Source organism: Berghia stephanieae, chromosome 4, assembly GCF_034508935.2.
Source record: "Berghia stephanieae isolate SIO BIC M18660-M18661 chromosome 4, UCSD_Bste_1.3, whole genome shotgun sequence".
In the NCBI taxonomy this organism is placed as follows: Eukaryota; Metazoa; Mollusca; class Gastropoda; order Nudibranchia; family Aeolidiidae; genus Berghia; species Berghia stephanieae.
This window is the reverse complement of record NC_088363.1, coordinates 56,612,826-56,633,900: the sequence shown is the minus strand read 5'-3', so window position 1 is coordinate 56,633,900 and position 21,075 is coordinate 56,612,826. Positions and strand designations below refer to the sequence as shown.

General features: G+C 35.7%; 1 protein-coding gene across 5 annotated transcripts in view; it reads left to right on the top strand.

The window, feature by feature from the left end:
- LOC144970877 (carbonic anhydrase-related protein 10-like) overlaps positions 1-16,097 on the top strand; it is a 110,949-nt gene extending 94,852 nt beyond the window's left edge. For all 5 annotated transcript variants that reach the window (XM_078911003.1, XM_078911004.1, XM_078911002.1 and 2 more), the window contains 12 exons: positions 155-202; positions 2,108-2,244; positions 2,981-3,093; positions 5,663-5,747; positions 6,578-6,673; positions 7,351-7,417; positions 7,934-8,088; positions 10,275-10,394; positions 11,624-11,672; positions 12,536-12,624; positions 13,751-13,808; positions 14,251-16,097. In XM_078911003.1, coding sequence (XP_078767129.1) covers positions 155-202; positions 2,108-2,244; positions 2,981-3,093; positions 5,663-5,747; positions 6,578-6,673; positions 7,351-7,417; positions 7,934-8,088; positions 10,275-10,394; positions 11,624-11,672; positions 12,536-12,576 — 911 coding nt within the window. In that variant the 3' untranslated portion in view covers positions 12,577-12,624; positions 13,751-13,808; positions 14,251-16,097. The remainder of the gene's footprint in view (positions 1-154; positions 203-2,107; positions 2,245-2,980; positions 3,094-5,662; positions 5,748-6,577; positions 6,674-7,350; positions 7,418-7,933; positions 8,089-10,274; positions 10,395-11,623; positions 11,673-12,535; positions 12,625-13,750; positions 13,809-14,250) is intronic.
- The last annotated feature ends 4,978 nt before the right edge of the window (positions 16,098-21,075 follow it).

Below are 21,075 nucleotides of genomic sequence, written 5' to 3'. Positions count from 1 at the left end.
TTTATTTATTTATTTGATTTATATCTATTTATTTTGCTTAAATATATATATATATATATATATATATATATATATATATATATATATATATACATAATATATATATATTTACTTTTTCCATCATTTATATTTATCATCTATTACATTTCAACAGAGTTGTCATTATGGTCTGAGTGGTGGACATACGATGATGGCATTTCCGGTAAGTATCAGTAATCATTGTATTAGATTTATCTTAAAGTTATCTTTATAGTTAAGTTCAAAAATCGATTTAAGTTATCTTTACAACGAATTGTGCTTTGCTGGAAGTTCAGTATTAAAATGCATTTACTAACTCAAAGCTAAGAGATGGCGATGACGATGACGACGTTGAGATGATGATGATGATGATGATGATGATGATGATCATGATGATGATGATGATGATGATGATGATGATGATGATGATGATGATGATTATAATATTTGTGTTGATTTTGATGGTTGTGTTAGACGCATTTTTCAATATTTCTTTGAAAATGTCAATTCCTTGGACATCAATAACATATTATATTGACATTGATTTCCAAGAAGATATTGGCATATCATAGAATGATACGTTTAGATATGAACGAGGGGCAGATAACATACAACTTACATCAATTTCTGTTCTGAATACTTCATCCACTTTCCTGCTATATGAAGTAGATCTTGTAACAACGTGCCAGCTCCCTGGTTTGTTACTTTGATATTTTGCAAAGTAGAAATGGAGTATGTATGTCCTCGTTCTCGTCCTTACGTGTTCAATATTTGTTTAATCCGATGCTAAGCGAGGGTTTACCTTGAAAGCGCATACCCCAGTGAAGAATGTAAGCATTAATTAACCCTCTCCTTACCACCTACAGCAAAATCGTCACATTTGTTACGACACAATATACATTTTTTCTTATTCAGATTTATTTTGTACATCATAATGTTCTTTGTTTAAGTAATAAGAACATAAAGTTGTTTTGTAGAGGGATTGTTTGAGTTTAAAAAATCAATGTTTCTGCTGGGTAAGCCCGCCAATTTGGGGAAAATACTGAAAATGATCGGCAAGGAGAGAGTTAAGTCGTTCCAACTATCGGGTAACCTCTGTGGTGTTTTGGTAACACTTCTGACAAGTAATCAAGAGGTCTGAAGTATGATCCCCAGTCGACGGAGGGTGATTTTTTAGATGATTTTTTCCTTTCTATGTTGTCTGGTACTGTTGATCATACACACCTTTTAAAGCTTTTAACAAAGTCAATCAATTTGGAACGAGACCGAGTAGGTGACGATTTTGGCATAGACGGTCTATCTATGGCTCTAGCGTTGGGTTTTTACAAACATCTGCTGGCCAGGATGTGAATAAGTGTCTGGCTGGAGGTAGTGAGGGATATGATATCAGGGTTGATGCAAAAAGGACGCTGTAGGCAGTGACGGATATCCTAAGATTACAAACAACTGGCTTAATAAGATCAAAGTGAGAGGGAATGGTTATACCCCTAGTCCCAAGCGCATAATCGACGGTGCCCCTGTTTCAAGCCGAAATAAGACCTAGGAACCCTTGAAAGTAGCTTTCTTGACTTCGAACAGAGCTGCATATACGATATGGAAGTCGGTTTGGACGAATTCAATCCCTCCAGGGGGCGGGGACATCGACTCCTCGAAACTGGGGGAGAAGTTGCCAGGCTTTTCCGCCAGCAAGAGAAGACATTGGATGGCAGCCAATCGGCTTCGGTCAAGAACCTGCTTAACGGCAGGCTCAGTTCATCAGTGGGGGCTTGCCACCTGTCCAACATGTACTCGTTATGGTCAAGAGCCCGAAACCGCAGAGCATCTAGCTGAACGGTGCATTGTGACGAATCTTCGGGGCGGGTTTGCAACGGTGCACTATTGCGGTGATGAATTTGCGTCCTGGATAGATCTTCATAGCATAGTCGTGTGAGAACCATTAGAAGCTGCTACCCTGACATTATACCGTTTTGAGACACGAGGTCACAAATGTGTTTTGTCAGTGTACAACCAGATGGCAATGGCACCAGACAAATTCATAAAAGAAAAAAATCCAATCATGATTTTCAAAATTCTATTTTCCATTTTCCAGGACCTAGCTTTTGGGGTCGACTAAACCCTGGATGGAGCCTCTGCAATAAGGGCCATAACCAGAGTCCCATCAACATCAAACCAAAATTACTCCTCTTCGATCCGTACTTAGCTCCCTTGGAAATCCGTGGTGACGCAGTAAGTTATAGTTCTTTTTAAGAAATTATTTTCAACGGCGTGTATTTGTTTGCTGGTCTGATAACTAAACGCGATTATGGTCTTGTTTTAACATTGTTGTAATGGACAATATATTGCATTTGTTTGATAGATTATCAGTACAACAATGAGACTTTAACAATTGTGGTTATCAGACCTGTAATTAAGTATACGTCGATTTGAATGCATGATGGTCCCTCTTGAATATTTATTGAGTTCCTTACAATTTTTCTTTTTTAAAAATTAATAATTCAAGCTCAACAATAAAAACTGGATAAGATTAGAAGAGAAGTTCGATATTTTAAATATGTTTCGCTTACCTCTTGGTAAGACTATTTCACTATCACCTAAACATGAGTGATTTTGCTTTATATTGTACATTCGTAAGATCACTTATAGATTGTGAACAAAACAGAGGCCCAAATGTTAACACATTACAAATCTTAGAATTAAAAAGAAAAACGTTTTATCAATGTTTTATTAAATTTCTATACATAGATAGATAGGGTAATTTTATCATATCCTTTTAGAAACGAACTTTTTTCTTCAACAGAGTTAATTTTTTTAAAAAGTTAATCGAATAGCAATATAGAATGAGCTCAACACTGTGCATATGTTCTAATGGATATAAATAACAGGGATAAAAATAGAGAGAAAAAAATGAAAATATATCTACATATCTAAATTCAGTCCATTTTTCCCCCTTTAATGTATCTAGGTTTCAGGAGTTTTGATTAACCAGGGCCATGCCTTAACGTTACGGATTGACCTGGTCACCCACTGGTCAAATGGACTCAACATTACAGGAGGACCGCTCTCTTATAACTATAGGTAAAGATTCTAAATTGATGGTGAATATAATATTGAGGAGGAGGAGGAGGAGGAGGAGGACGAGGAAGCGGAGGAGGAGGAGGATGAGAAAGAAGAAGAGGAGGACAAGGATGACGATGATGTGTGAGGTTGATGTTATGATAATGATGATGATGTTGATGATGATGATGATGATGATGATGATGATGATGATGATGATGATGATGATGATGATGATGATGATGATGATGATGATAATGATGATTATGATTATGATGATGATGGTGGTGGTGGTGGTGGTGGTTGTGGTGGTTGTGGTGGCGGCGGTGGTATTTGAAGTAATGATGTGGTGGTAGTGGTGCTGCTGCTGCAACGACGGTTGTTGCAATGGTGATTTCATGAGTTTTTAAATAGGATCAAGCTTTTACGGATTGATGGTGAGACTGATAGTGGTGCTGGTGGTGGTGTTGCTGGTGGTGGTAGTTGTGCTGGCTAGGGTGTAGGTGTTGCTGATGCTGTTAATGGTGCTGCTGTTCTTTCTGTCGATGCTACCTCTGATGGTGATGCTGCTGGTGTTGTTGCTGCGGCGGTGGTTGTGGTCGTGATGTTAGCGGTGCTAGTGACGGTGCTACTGCCGCTGCTGCTGGTGTTTGCGGCCATGGTGGTGGGGGTGGTATTGATGGAGAACGGAAGGAGAAGGTGAAAGGGGTTTTGATCAGTACGATGAACGAAATCATAATCTGATTAAATGATGCTGTTCTTATCTTTATCTCTTTAACCACTTATCGGATGAGCCAAAAATAAATCACCAAACCTTATTTTCATAGCCTTATTGCTAGCTGATGTGGACAAGAAAATTTGTTTCTTTTATTTTCTTTTATAAGATAGAGTTTATTAAGATGTTGTTTGTTATTCACCAGTTAATTGCATACTCTTGAAAAGACACTATTCACACATTTGGCCAGAAAACTCGTCCTTCAAATATCGATCGATTTAAGTGACCCTCGTCTGGGCAACAAAAGAAGTCCCCTTTTAAACCTTCTTTTGAAAAGAGCTTTAATATGGCGCACCATCCACTAAGGGGTCCCTGGCCAACAGCAACACTTAACATGACGCCTATAAGGCGATATTACATTTTTTTTCGGACAGAGACAACGCTGTTAAAAGCCAGGTATTCATTTTACACCTGAGTACGGTGAGAGAATGTGAGTAAAGAGTCTTTTCCAAGGACTCAACTATGCGCCAAGGGAGGCTCGAACCCAGGACCTTCCGATCTGAAGGCGAGTGTCATACCACTAGACTACATAGCCTCACAACCTGGGACTTAGCTAAAAAAAATAAAAACAAACACAAAAACTCTCAAACCTGAGACCTCGCGATGTGCAAGGTTTGAGAGGGTTTTGTTTTGTTTTGGGTTTTTTTTTTCTTTGTTTTTTTGGTTGTTTTTTTTTTTTTTTTTTTTTGGGGGGGGGGTTGTTGTTTTTTCCCAGATGAGGCTATTCTAAATCGATCGATATTTGAAGAACGAGTTTTCTAGCCAAAGTTATGAATACTTGTCCTTCTGGAGTACGGCAGTTAACTGGTTAATAAGACATTAATTTTGATCAACATAGCTTGAAGTTCAAGATGTTACTAACTTTTTAAAAAAATAACATTAATGAGAATTGAAATATCATTGAAGACGAAATGTATTTCTAACGTATTGTTAATTAGGTAATCTTATACGATAAAATTATCTATATCAAATGTGCCGTAGACCTCCATTTTGAGAAATAACAATTTTGAAAGCTCTTTTCAAACTTAAAATAGATAGCTTTTCTAACCTCTTTTATTTTTCTGCTAATTCTGCAATACGATTTTTATTCTGCCATTCAATTTTCCCTGACTTTTTCACTCAGTAATTTCCAGATGATGACCTGTTAACAATTGTTGAGATATAACTCGAGATATAATTAAAAAAATAATAAAAACGTTTTCTGTTACCTCAAATACGGCCCACTAAAATGTTAATCCAAAGATATTGGACAATACTTTTGGTCAGCCATTCGACATTTTGTCACGTTGTGCTTGTGTTTTTTGTGGTTTTTTTTTTTTTTTTTGTTTGGTTGGAGGTGGTTTTATTTTATTTGGGGGGGGGGGGGAGTTGATGATGATCATTGAGCTTTAAGGCTTTATTGTTTTTTTCTGCCTCACTCATCAAATATTTGATCTGCCGATGATCATATCTTTTACATTATTACATAATATTTTTAATAAAATATTCGACTGCCTTTATATTTGACAATGTACTCGCCTCTATATTAAATTGTTGGTAATCTTTGCTTTTATTTCCTTCACCCATTCCCCTAACATATTTTTTACTCATTGTTTAATGCTCCATGAGTTAATAAAAGATTTTTTAATGTGTGTGTAGAGTTGTTCAATAGCCAATACTGGTCCCAATTATGTTGTCTAAAACACTTCAATTGTGTTTCTTTTTCGTTCTATTCACATAATAATTCAAACAATATACTTTTTTCCTCCATCTTTTTTCACCTACAATCACTACAACCATAAATGTTGCTGCCATCATTGCTGACTACCCGAGTAGAGTGTCTGAGGTTCGATTCCATTTCAGCAAATCCGACAATGACGGTTCAGAGCATAGAGTGGACGGGAGAGGTTTCAGTGCTGAGGTGAGCAGTCAAAAATTATTTTAAATGTATGCTATTAATAGTCAATGGGTATAAATTAACAGGCGTCAAACCTCACTTTGGTTAAAGGAAACAGTTGCCACCACACCTACATTACTCTATCGGAACAGATTTTACCTTCAAATATCGATCCTATAACACACACTGTCAAAAGAATCATTCTAATGGGTCGATATTTTAAAAATATAATTTTGTTTTACTAAAATCAACTTTATGTGTTTTATCAGAGTCAGACAGCACCTATAACTGTAAATTATAGATAGAACGAAGTTTACGTCACTCATGTCTTTGTTGTTGTTTTTGCCATCTATGTTTATGAGTGATTCTCACTAAACTATATTAATCAGACTATAAACGTTCAAGGTTACACACAGTTTTATGCGTTGGTCCGTTATACTTCCGGATGACAATGTTGTGAGTTTCTTAGCCAAGCGCATACTATCCATAGAGATATTTGTGACTTTGTGACATTACTTTAGGTAAGCGTGTCATGCATCCTAATTTTGATAAGTCAGGGTGATATCAGATGCTAAAAGCTGAAGACATTCATTTTTGTTTGTTACTTTTTGCATCCTAATTTTACAGCCCACGTCGTCTTCAAGTTCGATTTAACCGATATCAGAAAGAATTAATTGTCAAACTGCCCATTGTAACTCCGTAACATTGAACAATAATATTATTATTGTCAAAAAATAGAGTTATGGAAATAAAAATGCATTACCAATCTGCAATGACCCGTTTTCTCTAGTTAGCATTATACATTCTAGTTTTTTTATTTAATATGTAAAAAGCTTGTAAAATTATCTCAACAGATGCAGTTTATGGCCTTCAATTCGGACCTCTACAACAATTTAACTGTTGCTATGAAATCTCCAAGGGGCGTGGCTTGTGTTTCTGTTTTAGTAAAGGTAAACTATTAATTTAATTAAATTGTTAATATGCTTTATTAAAAATACGATGCCAAGGTTGTCTCTACATTTTGGGAAGAATTTAAGTCAAAAGTAAAAGGTATTGCTTACATATAAAGTGGTTTGCATGGCTGATTGTCCTTTTCATAACTTTTTAAAATATAAATTTTATCCAATTACATGTTTGCGACTTTGCGGTCTTGTGATATGACAGTCGGTTTTTGACCGCGAAGATCCTTGGTTCGAGTCCCGTCGTCGGACCGCAAAATTGAGTCCTTGGAAACTCTTTACTGACATTCTCTCACTGTACTCAGATGTGAAATGAGTATCTTGCCGGTAGAAGCGTTGTCTCTGTAGGAAAAATAATTGTATTCTTGTCTCACAATCGTCATGTCTCCCTCTACACGATAAGCGTGGCGGGATCCTTTGTAAAGCGCTTTGAGGATTTATTTGGTGGACAGTGTGTTATGACACACGCATTTATAAACATAATCTGTTTGACAATATTTTTAAGTTTCCATTCTTTAAAATTAACTTTGTCAACAGATTGGAAACAACAAAGCGCTTTGAGCATTTATTATTTAGTGGACATTGTGTTATGACACACGTATTTATAAACATAATCAGTTTGACAATACTCTAAAGTTTCTATTCTTTAAAATCAACTTTGTCAACAGATTGGAAACAGCACACATCCACCATTTGAACGAATACGAAAAGTGTTAAAGGATATCACATTTAAAGGTAAAAAGGAAAATGATCATAAAATATTATGTTTATAAATAGAAAGGAAATAAATAATTTTGTTTGTTTGTTGTATTGTAAGACCCGCTTGCTTAATTATAGAGCTATAACCAATAAACTGATGACAAATTCATGTTCATTGAAAAGAAAGTAAATGACAATGTGATATTGAATGTAAGCTTCAAATTAGTTACGAAGACAGATAGAATGGTTAACAACGTTAACAACGCCACTACCACATCATCTCATTCATCTGTAGTGTTTGTTGATAAAGGGGAAACCCGAAACGTCAATTCTATCTGTTTTCGTAATTAAATATAAGCTTACATTCAATATCACATAGTTATTTATTTCTTCGAGCTTCGAGCAGCAACATTTACATTGAAAGGAAAGAAGAGAACCAAATTGTCTCGGCCTATTTAATTTGCGTCACATTATTTCCATTGCGATATTTTAAAAGTAAACAATAATAATAATTTGTTCATAACCAAAGTTCTAAATATTTCGTCTCCACAGGAGAGCAAACGTCCATTTCATATTTGAGCCTTCGACATCTTTTGCCCTCCACAAATCATTTTGTGACTTACGACGGGTCCTTAACACACCCAGGATGTCACGAGACCGTCACGTGGATTGTCTTTAACAAGCCTATATACATCAGTCGCAAACAAGTTGGTCAAAAAGATTTTATCATTGAAAATAGGATTCAATAGTCTGATGTCACGTGCGCCCAGCAACCAACAACTTGGTTCTAAACAAAGAAAATCTGTACTTTTTATTCTTCATGCTGGCTAGAACTTTTTCACATGTCATATGATCAGAATGTATAAAAGTCAAAACATGATCAGATTTATAATGTTTTTCTCCTCTGGATACACGTTTATGCTCGTCGGAGAAGTATTTCAAAAGGTTCCGATAGTTTAGAACCAGTTACTAAATTACTACGCGTCATTACGAGGGAAGTGACGTCAAGACTGTTGAAGCCTATTGAATCTTGCCTGATATAAGATTAAGCGTTCGCCTGGAATCCAAATGAAAGTATCATGAGGCAAGATATACGATTTTACACTTTTGCTTTTTGGAATTCCGGACGAGTTCCCAACCGCTACACGAGCTTGCGAGTGCGTGTTGGAAACAGAGTTCAAATTTCAAAACGCAAGAGTGTAAGAAATCTTTTATTCTACCCCTCAATCGATTCATATTTCGTCATATTTGAATAAAAGACATCTTTGAAAACATGCAGATGATATTTTATTTTTCTTACAAAATCTGATTTTTAGTGAAATTCAACGTTTGATAATCTGAGGTCACACATTATTATTGTAAACATGATATCATTACGCGCTACCATTTAGGGAGAGGGGTGGAATAATATGCGATATCTGACCAATATTGAGGATTACTTTGACCTGAGAGTCCAAAGACCGAATCTACGAGGTCAACAACTGACCTATTTCAATTTTTTTATAACGGTAATATTGCTTTTCTTGTATCTTAGAATATTTCACAATACAAAATGGTAAAATTGAATTTTAATATTACACCATTAATTATGTTTGCTTGCCACATCATTGATTGGTCAGATATCACTTTTTATCAGTCCAGTGATATCTGACCGTATTATAATAGGAACAAAGAAGAAAACGTGTATCATGATGTAAGCAACGGATTTGCGATTGCATCTCAAATCACACATAGATTAACTACAATTATTTTGCAAAGAAAGCTTTACCAATAGGTGCTAGTTATTCAAGAGAACATTTTTTTCCAAAACTAGAAATATTTTATTAAGCTATGGGTTTTCTTTTCTATTTGAATTCATTTGGCATTAAACTTTGATGAGAACAACGTAAAAGTTTTCTTTCATTACAATTTTTACCATTTATGCTTGTAGTAACTGTGTCTTATTACCTATAAAACTAAATATAATTTGTCAATGGACTGAAAAAGCATTGCAACACTCAATACCGTGTTATCCTTCAATCGCCAAATAGGTTTACTATTGTTTTATCAAATGATCAGTACTTGTACGTTAACAGTCTGTCCGCCAATAATCTTATCAACGCATTGACTATGGTGAAGTCCAGAAAAGTATTCTTTTTAAATATGCCAGGTATTTATGGTTGATTCTTACCAATAAAACTAAAATCCAATACTTGCATGAAAAAAATATGTTAACAATGCCCTCTTGCCAGCCATGAAAATACGATAAATCATAATTATAAAACAATGCCTACATTCACAATCTAACATAAAAATTGTAACAATTTTCATTGTATGATTCTTGTATGTAACTGAATAAACGAAGATGCCAGTTAAACAATCTGACAAGTTATGTCTCTGCGAAAATCAAGAGACTGGAATATTCCAATTTGATTATCACTTATTGAACATTCTTTCCTCTACCCTTTAATGGAATGACAATGCCTATTCTAATTATCCGAATATGTACCACCTTTCCCCAGACTGTTAATAACCGTATAAATATATTATAAATAATTTAGTCACTGCTTATTCCGTTCTCTGTTTATTCTAATGATCAGAACCTGCAAAATCAGTAGACCGCCCACACTAGACTTCCCGTAACTTTATTGTTCATTGCCAATTCTAAAGATCAGTACCTGCACAGTCATTGCGCCGCCCTTCACTAGAATGCCAGCAACCTTATTGTCGTTGTCGTTTCTAATGATCAGTACCAACACATTGCATCGCCTTTCACTAGAGAATGTCAGTAATCGTATTGTTCATTGCCATTTATAATGATCAGTACCTGTACAGTCAATGCACATGCCTTTTGCTAAAACATTTGTCTAATTCATACTTGCACCTTCATTGCACCACTCTTGTTTCCCTACAGATCAAAGCGTTACGACTTATAAAAAGAGATACAATACACAACCCAGGCGTTCTAATGGCAGGGAATATACGACCGGTCCAGCCACTCCACCGTAGAACGATTCGAACAAATATTGATGTGGTAAGTTGTTTTGCATTTTTCGTAACCTTATAATAATTAAAAAGTCATCCAATTTCATGCAATTTAGCTAAGCTATTGTCAAAATGCTCTAACTGTTTACTATATTCAACGACTAAGACTGTTATTACATTCTTAAACTATCAATCAATGCCTCAATAATTATTCTTTTGATTCATGTAAAATTGAAAAGCGCTCTTTAACACTCAACACTCAATGCTATATACTTTACACACAAGTTCAGTTCATTTTCATCTCAGATGGCCTGTGATAAAAGTCAAATGAAGTTTCACTTGTCATGCAACTTCTTCATTTTTCTCATCCTCCTCTTTCTTCTACTACTACTACTACTACTACTACTACTACTACTACTACTACTACTACTACTACTACAACTACTACTACTACTACTACTACTACTACAACTACTACTACTACTACTACTACTACTACTACTACTACTACCACCACCACCACCACCACCACCACCACCACCACCACCACTACTATTGTTGTTATTATTATTATTATTATTATTATTATTATTATTATTATTATTATTATTATTATTACTCTTCCTCTTCCTCATCCTCTTCATATAATTATAATAGGCTGACTCACTCGTATTGAGTAGCGCTATTGAGGTTCATTTTCAGAAGAAGAAAAAATTAAAGAGAGAAATAGAAACATTGTACTTTCCGGAAAGTCTAAAGTTCACCCTTTAACCAGTTATCTGCCGTACTCTAGAAAGACATGTATTCAAAAATTTGGTCAGAAAACTCGTCCTTCAAATATCGATCGATTTAAATGACCCTCATCCTGCCAAAAACTCTCAAACCTAGAATATCGCGCTGTCTTCCTTAAGTCCCAGGTTTGAGAGTTTTTACCAAGTTGATGGTCATTTATCGCTCGATGCTTAAAGGATGAGCTTTCTGGACAAATTTTTAAATACGTGTGTTTCCAGAGTTAAGTGGATTGCTCTGAAACGTGGTATAAGTCGGCAGGATTTTCTATAACAAAGTGTTTGGAGAAATTTAGTAATGATGACTTGGCATATTAAATGGAGGGTCATTAAAAGTTCGATAACCTGGTTGTCTGGTTTGACCGTTTATTAAACTCGTTCATCATATTAGATTGAGCTTTAACACATTCCATCGATGACCTGTAATATTTTGTATAATATCTTAATCTAAACGGAAGTTGCACATTGTATTTACGTCACTCTGTTTCAGGTGGAAAGGACGCCAGTGTGTTCAATGATGAAGGACATGAGTTATAAAGGTGAGATGGTTGAGATTGGTGGCAAACATTACAACTGCTACGAAAAGTTGAAACGTTCGTAGAGCATAGAATTTGCATCTTTGATTGAATAAGACTTGTGCGGCTATGCGGTCTTGTGGTCTGACACTCGCTTTCGGGATCGGATGGTCCTGTGTTCGAGCCTCGCTCGACGCATAGTTGAGTCCTTGGAAAAGGCTCTTTACTCACATTCTCTCATCGTACTCAGGCGTTGTCTCTGTCCACCCCCGTGCACTCAGTAGTTAAAGAGTAGACCGGAGAATATATAAGCATATATTTATCATGAATTTAGCACGAATGCAAACGTCTTTGAGTTTGTGTCAGAACGATTCGCGATCAACCAAGGCTTCATTGTAGTTTAATATTTACCCATTAATGTTTTTTTTCAGGGGCTGAGTGTTATTATCATATGTAAAATGCCATATATATATATATTATATCAATCTGTAGCTTTTAGGTTTTCTGGACACCATTATTTTTCCTTATTTTCTTGGATGGGAAGGAGAGTTTTTGTACGTCTCTCCCACTCCTTTGGTTTATATCAAAGTGTATTCTTCTAGTCATTATTTTTTAAATAAAAAATCATTGATTCAACTTTTTGTATCCAATGTTGTTGTTGTTGTTTTGTTTTGTTTTTGTTTTGGTGTTTTTTTGTTGGGGGTGTTTGTATGGGGTTTTTTGGGTTTTTTTTCTGTATTTTTGTCTATTCCGTTTTGGTCCTGATATCAAATGCAAATTTGTTAACAACGAGTCATTTTTATTATCATTTTTCTGTATGGAATGTCGAACCATTTTAATTGTTACCTCTCTTATAACATATGCCTTCTGTAATGTTTTAATTCCAGTCAACTCCAATTTCCTGAAGCCATCCTACTTGAACCCCTGACACAATGACGTCGGTACCCAATCACGTTCTTGGGTCAAAACAGTTGATGTACGTAGCCTGCATATTCCTGTTCAATATCATTATCATGTATTTGAACATTTGATGATAACATTTACAACTTAAATACCATGAGATTATTTTTATGAAACAATTTGTTTAGAAAGAAGAAGAAGGAGAAGGAGGAGGAGGAGGAGGAGGAGAAGAAGAAGAAGAAGAAGAAGAAGAAGAAGAAGAAGAAGAAGAAGAAGAAGAAGAAGAGGAGGAGGAGGAGGAGGAGGAGGAGGAGGAGGAGGAGGAGGAGGAGGAGGAGGAGGAGGAGAAAAAGGAAGGGGAAAAGGAAAAAGACGATAAAAAGGAGGAGTATGATTTTATTTTCAGTGATCTTTTGGCGTCTGCAATACTTTTAGGACAATTCATAGCCCCAAAGATAACAGGTCTGTACTACTTAGAATCACCCACGAAATAAAGAAGTAAATGAAGAGCAATATACAAGTGGGTCTAGTTTGAGATCATCAAACCAAAAGAACTAATGCAGAAAATATAAAATGGTCCAAACTTTATTTGTGATCGGTTTATGGATGGCGCTAGCGTCACTTTGAGTTTAAAGTCATATGTCAGCGCCAAAAATGGAAAATGATGGAAATCCCCCCCCCCCCCCCCCCCCCCCCCCCCCTCAACATTAATCCAACTGACAAGTGCCTCTAAGAAACCAAAAGACGAAAGGAGTGAATTCTGACCGAGAAAACAGGTTGATTCGAGCACAATTTATGCATGTGTCATTTGTAAGACACCTGAAAACTCCAAACAGACACAATCAAAGGCCTCCTCTCATTTGTTACAAAACAAAATAAAATATTATAGATATCCGGCCTGTTTACACTAATCTATAAAGAGATCCGACGGTCATTCCTAGCGACCCTTTCATATTCAGGTTCGGGTGCACTGAAACTCCTAATGAACCGTGGATTATGTATTATCACAATATATTGAAACGTACCGGTGTGCGTTGTTTACAAGTCTGACAGCCCTAATTGTTTGGTTTCATATTTGTAATAGCTGCCAACAAAGCGATGCAAAATATTCCCCATTACGACAAACTTATAACAAGCCAATATTTGCGTTCGGAGGACAGATTTTTTGATACGTGCAATTTACATACATTTTACATTTTCAGGATATTCAAGTGTTCATTTGTTGTACAATCAGGGGCCTTACGACTCACAGTATATCAGGTAAGGCTAATTACCCTTTAGTTTGTACCATTAGTCCGTGGTGTGTACATCGATGCCGCTGATTGTTTCAAATTAGTATTGCAAACAGGTGAATATAATGTCAGAGGAGACATTAGAAGCTAAATAATAAAATGTTACTCAATTTAAATTATTTCATAGTAATAATAATAGTAATAAATCTTTATTGTCCACAAAATGGAAAATCTTTAGTGGTTTACACTGCTCAACAAATATAATAAACATGTGTGGATCTTATAATAATATGATCCTCATATAACAAATTTACTTCACAATGCACACATACATCTTTACAATTTAATACAACAGGGAACATAATGGTTTTAATGCAGTGAAATTATTACTTATTTCAAATGTATCGTATCCACAGTTACGAATTTATTATTTTTGATTTCTTTTTTTTTTAATTCCTGCTCCATTTCAGAACTAAGACATTCTACAACGATGCATATTTATTTTTGAGAGAACAGGACATCAACTAGAATACATCGAAGGGAGAATATTGAAGAGAACGACTGCTGAGAATTGAAAGCTAGAACATAAAAAGCAATGGAACAAATGACTGGGCTGGGATAAAACGATGAATTGTCTTTTTAAGATCTGTGACATTTTGTTCGTTCAACACTTTTTAGATGTTTGAATTGTAGAATGGTTTTATTTTCAATTGTCGTATAAATCCAAACTTTACTTCTTTACTTCTAATGCAACTGTTTGACATGTTGAGAAATTAGAGAGCAGGAGCACCGGTGTAAGATAAAGATCTGAATAAGTGTGTATGAAATAGTGCTGGACAAAGCAGTAAAGAAAAAAATACACGGAAAAAAATTAATCATCCCAAAATATCAGTCATCCTCGACTTGGGATCGAGCCTGAGACCTCCTCGGTAATCAGGAGGTCTGAGGTTTGATCCCCAGTCGAGGAAGACCGATTTTTTGGGATGTATTTTTTTTTCTTTTATTTTTCTTTCTTGCTTTTTCTGGTACTGTTTCATACACACTTGTTCAGATTCTTATGTCATGCGCGACGTGTGGTCTTGTAGTAAGACAATTCGTCTTCAGATCTATTGTTCCTTGGTTCGAGTTCTTCTTTGAACGGCAAAAAGTTGAGTCCTTGGAAAACGCTCTTTATTCATATTCTCTTATCGTACTCAGGTGTAAAAAGAGTATCTGGCCGGTAACAGAGTTGTCTCTATAACCTTGCAGGCGTCTTGTCTCATCCTCGGTGCTAAATCTCTCTATTTGAACGCGTGTAAAGGGCTTTGAGCACTTGTTGATATTAGACTGACGGGATTGGTGTTTTCTCAATATAATGAGGAGCACTGAAAGTCAGTGCCGCAAACGGGCGAAAGGGAGACAACTGCGTTAATAATAAAATGCCATATCAAACCTTGTTGCGTCCCTTGATAAATTGGGTCCAAATCGTTGTAACGATGGAAAAGGATCCCATACGAAGCCTTCATGAATTCATAGCCTGATACATCCTTCAAAGATTGCTTCACATTGCACGGCATTGAACATCAAAAAAAAAGCGAACATGGATTTTTCACTCTTAGTGCGAAATATATCAGATGATCCAATTGAATGCTTATACGATGAATGAGATTTGTTTTCCTTATTTTGATTATGCTTAACATTAACAAGTGTGGTGAAAACTTATTGTTTATGCACAAACTTGACCTTTTGTTTGCATATACGTTGCTGTGTACTTATATTATCCATGCATCAAGTTGATCTTTTCTGTGTTTTTTTTTATATATTAACTATACGTGATATAAATTATATGTGTATATTTTTTAAATAACAGGGTATTTAAATGTAAAGGTCTTTTGACCTTTGTAACGTTAAATGTTTACGATTTGAGTTTATGATATGAAAAGAAATTTTGTTTGATTTGATAGGCCCAATAAAGAAAAACGAACATAGCTTCTTTAACTAATGAAATCTCAAATTGTATAATTCTAATTTTTGGAATCTCTCTCACCACTGAATAGAGACGAGAGTTCACGTATTGTTTTACAAATAAAATTTGATTTGTGATCTCTCTCTCTCTCTCTCTCTCTCTCTCTCTCTCTATCTATCTATCTATCTATCTATCTATCTATCTCTCTCTCTCTCTCTCTCTCTCTCTCTCTCTCTCTCTCTCTCTCTCTAGCTCTCGCTCTCTCCATATGTAAATCGAAATGACAAAGAAGTGTGTGTGTATGTGTGTGTGTGTGTGAGAGAGAGAGAGAGAGAGAGAGAGAGAGAGAGAGAGAGAGAGAGAGAGAGAGAGGAGAGCGATTATGCATTCACAAAAGTATAAAGTTAATGAACACTCCATAGTAGCAACTGCATTTCAACGCTTTAATTATATTAATCAAATGCCTTAACCTAAAGCCTCTTATATTCAACCTTATGATTATAACCTGATGACATCTCTAATCTATTATTCATTTTAACAAATTAAATGCCGCACTTGCTAAGTCCCAGTTTTGAGAGTTTTGCCGAGATGAGAGGCATTTTAATCGATCGATATTTGATGGACGTGTTTTCTGGCCAACTTTTAAAAACGCGTTTTTTCCAGAGAACGGCAGTCAACTGGTTTAAAAGGTTTATTTGAATATATTATGTATAAACACACACACACACACACACACACACACACACACACACACACAGACAGACATACACTCACGAGGCAAATTCCAAAAGTAAGTCCCTATGTCATTACATTTATTGCTGTTAAACAGAAACCTTGCATAAATTGAGCTTTTATAAAGCGCAATATCCACTAAACGTGCTCAAAGCGCTTTACAAGGAATCCCTGGCCAACAGCAACACTTAACATTTAGGACGGGACACGACGCCTGTTAGGCGATATTGCATTTTTTTTTTCGGACAGAGACAACGCTGTTAACTGCCTGGTACTCATTTTACACACGAGTACGGTGAGAGAATGTGAGTAAAGAGCCTTTTCCAAGGACTCAACTATGCGCCGAGCGAGGCTCGAACCCAGGACCTTCCGATCCGAAAGCAAGGGCCATACCACAAGACCACATAGCCGTACAATGGATGCACACCATCTTTTGAAATCGCACAAAATCATTGAACCAGTCAAGATTTGTTTTTTTGTAAAGGAGTATCCGGCTCCGTATGACTATTTATCTTTTTCCAAACAAAACTGATGGACGGCCGTACCTACATGGAACCGGATGAAGACATAAATAATATGTAATGCCACCAAAGGATCCATCAGGTGGTAAAATCACATTATGCCAATGGATTTGACCTTTTAGTCAAACAGTTACTTAAGTAGGAAACCTACGTTTGGAATGGTACTCGCCTCGCCTCTATGGTGCTATATTTATTAATTTACTGTGTTGTGATGCCATTGAAACTGCTTATCTCGAAAATTGGATATACATTAAACCGATTATTCAAATCCAATAACCCCCACCCCTCCCCTAACAAAACAGTTTTGATTTTGGAACTTTCTGGTTTTTGATATTTTGTACCTTTTTGAAACTGTTTTGTTCTTTTTTTTTTTTTTTTTTTTGTTTCGTATTTTACATCGCCCCCTCCCTCCCCTCCATCCGCAAAAAAAAAAACCAACCAATTGCATTTGGCTGAGGAAGAGTTTTGATCCCAAAACGTTCTTTATTTTGTTTTCTGATCTTTTTTTAAAGCGGTATATTCCTTTTCTTTCATACGTTTACTCCACAGCTCCAAACAACCAGGTGCAAACATGAAAGCGGTTTCAAATGTATCGTTTTTATCTTATAAAACAATGTAATGGTCTAATTAAAATGTACAAGGTCCTGCATTTTATCCAATGTGGTGGAAATTGATTTTACCTCTAACTCTAATGTAAAAGTGAAAATGAGAACAATTTCATCCTTCAGTGTTTTCATCGCGCAGTTGTACGTTTTGTCTTGTGTTTTATTGTAGTATGTACGTATGTGTGTTCTGGTGTGTGTGTGTGTGTGTGTGTATCTATGCGTGTATATGCGAACAAGAATGACTATATTTATCATTAAACTTGAAAATTTAGAATAAAAATTTAAATAGTCCCTACAGTGACTGTTCATTACCATCATTCTCATCATTATCCTATGTGGGCTTTCGGATCGGAAGGTCCTGGGTTCGAGACTCGCATGGCGCATAGTTGAGTCCTTGGAAAAGACTCTTTACTCACATTCTCTCACCGTACTCGGGTGTAAAATGAGTACATGGCCGTTAACAGCGTTGTCTCTGTCCGAAAAAAAATGAAATATCGCCTAACAGGCGTCGTGTCTCGTTCTACCTGTTACGTGTTGCTGTTGGTCAGCAAAACGCTTGTAAAGCGCTTTGAGCACGTTTATTGGATATTGATCTATATAAAAGCAATCTGTTTTTATTCGCACGATCACTGGCGTCGTAGTCATCATTATCATTTAACTGTTGTGTTTGTTTTTGAGAGTTTTACTTCTTTTATAGAAAAGACGTACGTAGCAGTGATGATATGAATCACAAGAACTATAATTTTATCTCCCGAACTACAGTACGCAACGTTTGGCTGCTTCCCTCTTATTATAAGGATGACCAGTCAAAGTTAGGGCAAATTTTCGTGATCTCTCTCTCCCAGTCAAGTTCAGGACGAAACATTGCAGAGGAAAGGGAATAGCAGAGGGGTGGGGGGATTTAAAAAAAAAAACACCAGGGAAGTCCTATGGCAGTTATGCTACTAGATCAGAAGACGCAATAAAAGTGTGAACCGACGTGCACTTATTTGCAGGTCTGATAACCCAATTCCTTATGGGCTCATTATTGTAATGGAAATCGCAAATTAATAAAAATGACGCAAAATATTGTCCATTACAACAATGTTAAACTAGGCCCATAAGCGTGTTCGGATATCAGACCTGAATATATGCACACGTCGGTGTGAACCGATGAATCCACTAGCAGTCAGAGGCCAAGACTTATCCGGCCTAAAGAGACCTTTATGTTTTTGATGCTTTTTTTTTTTTTAGGGAGGGGGTTGGGTTTTTTTTTTTCCCGGAGCTTGGGACATTATCGGGTCAATTCATCGCCAGTAGAAAGAAAGTTAATATCGGAAAAGTTGATATCTCAAGTTAAAAGCACCGAAGAAAAACCAAGACAAATGGGACTGGTTCAAATAGAGAACGAAATATTCAAAGAGCAATCCACCGATGTGCCTATTTTGATTTGACATCGCTTTTTAAAAAGTCCCATAAAAAATACCATCAAAGGATCACGCTATGAAAGATTCATTAAAATGTTTAAAAGCACATCTTACTGAAACTAGGGAAAAAATTATCATCTCCCAAAACTATAATTATACATTTTACTATTTCTCTCCCAGCTAAGGACTCAGTCATGGCCCCAACAAAACCAAGCATTGTTGTTTTGTTGTTTTGAAGGCTTTTACGGCGCTTGCGAAACATTTAGGTCAATTTAGCATCAGGAAAAGGGAAGAAAATTGGATAGTAAAAAATTTTAGATTTACAATTAAAAGGACATGAGATTGTTTGTTTTTAAATGTTTAACGGCGCTTGCAACACATTAAGGTCATATCAGCGCCAGTAAAAAGGAAGAAAATGGGTTAGTAAAAGGTTCTAGAATTACAATTACAGCACCCAAGAAAAGGTAAGACAAAGGGGAATTGGTTCAAATAGGAAATAGATGTATATTCCAAGAGCATACCATCAAACTACCTAGTTTGAGATCAACTTAAAGTCCATCGAGACACAAGCAGAGGTCCCCACTTAGAGGAATACACTCAAATGTTACACAAGTCATATATAATACAAAGAAAACATAATAGAGTGCATAACAGAGATATGATTTACAAGGAAAAAAAATACCATCTCCCAAAACTATACATTTGACTGTTTCCCTCCCAGCCAAGGTACCCGGCCAGTGCTAGGACAACCCAAGTAATCTCATTCCAAGACAAAGATAGAAAGCGAGTTGGAAAACATATATAGGGGGATAGAAGACATAGTAAGTACCTTCCTGCCCACTATGGGAGGTCAGGAACCCCACCCAGAAAGGACATGAGAGAAAGTAAGACAAAGGGGAGCGGTTCACATTGGGAAAATATGGAGAAGAATAATATTATCATTGTACTCAGTTTGAGATCAATTAAAAGTCTCAGCGAGACATAAATACAAGATTCCACTGGGGGAATATACTCGAATCAAATTTTACGACAAAACAAAACAAACAAAAAAATAACACTTAACAGAGAAAATTTATAAGGGAAAAAAATATAATTTCCCAAACTATTACTATAAATTTAACTGTTCCCCTCCCAGTCCCAGCCAAGGACTTCGGCCCAGGGTCAGGACAAAACTAAGTAATATCATTTAAAGACAAAGACGGCAAGCAAGTTAGAAAACAATTATAGTAGGATTGAAGACCCAGTTATTAAGTGACCTTCCTGTCCATTGTTGGAGGACAAATGCCTCAACCAATACAGGGGTATAGAAGACGAAACAAGAGTGACCCTTCTCGTGGGAGGTCAAAAGACCCAAGACCATATCATGGAAATGGCTCTCAACAAATCTGCTGAAGGTGAAGCATAAATACAGAGAAACAATAGAAACACATTGTAAAAATATCTGTATTGTGCCATTTATTCGGGTTTTGAATTTTTTTTAAAGTTGGCTTTTGAGATTTTTATTTCAGTCATGATAAGATTACAACTTAAAAGAGCTTTTGAATCCAATAAACACAATAATTCATCAAATCTCCAAAACAACAAAAATAACAACAACGAAGACTACAACAACAAAAATAATAATAATAATAATAATAATAATAATAATAATAATAATAATAATAATAATAATAATAATAATAATAATAATAATAATAATAATAATAATAATAATAATAATAATAAAAAACAAGAAACATTTCGTTTTTGGGCGTTTTACGATGCTTGTAATATTTTTATAAGTGATTAGTGTCCAAATAGGAGAACAAAAGTAGATTCCAAAATTAATCTAAATAATAATAGTCCCATTCCAAGGCAAAGACAGGAGATAAATTGCAAGCAAGGACCCTAAATAACATAAAAGAAATACATCATTACTTCACCTAGATCTTGGCAAAAATAGAAAGGAATATTGACACTATTAACAACTCTATATTGTATACCTATTCTAAAAACATACATTCAAATTCTGCCAAATAAAGAGCAATGAATTAGGTAAACCAATAAATTAAAATACATCATTCAAATGAAGAACAAAAACATTTAA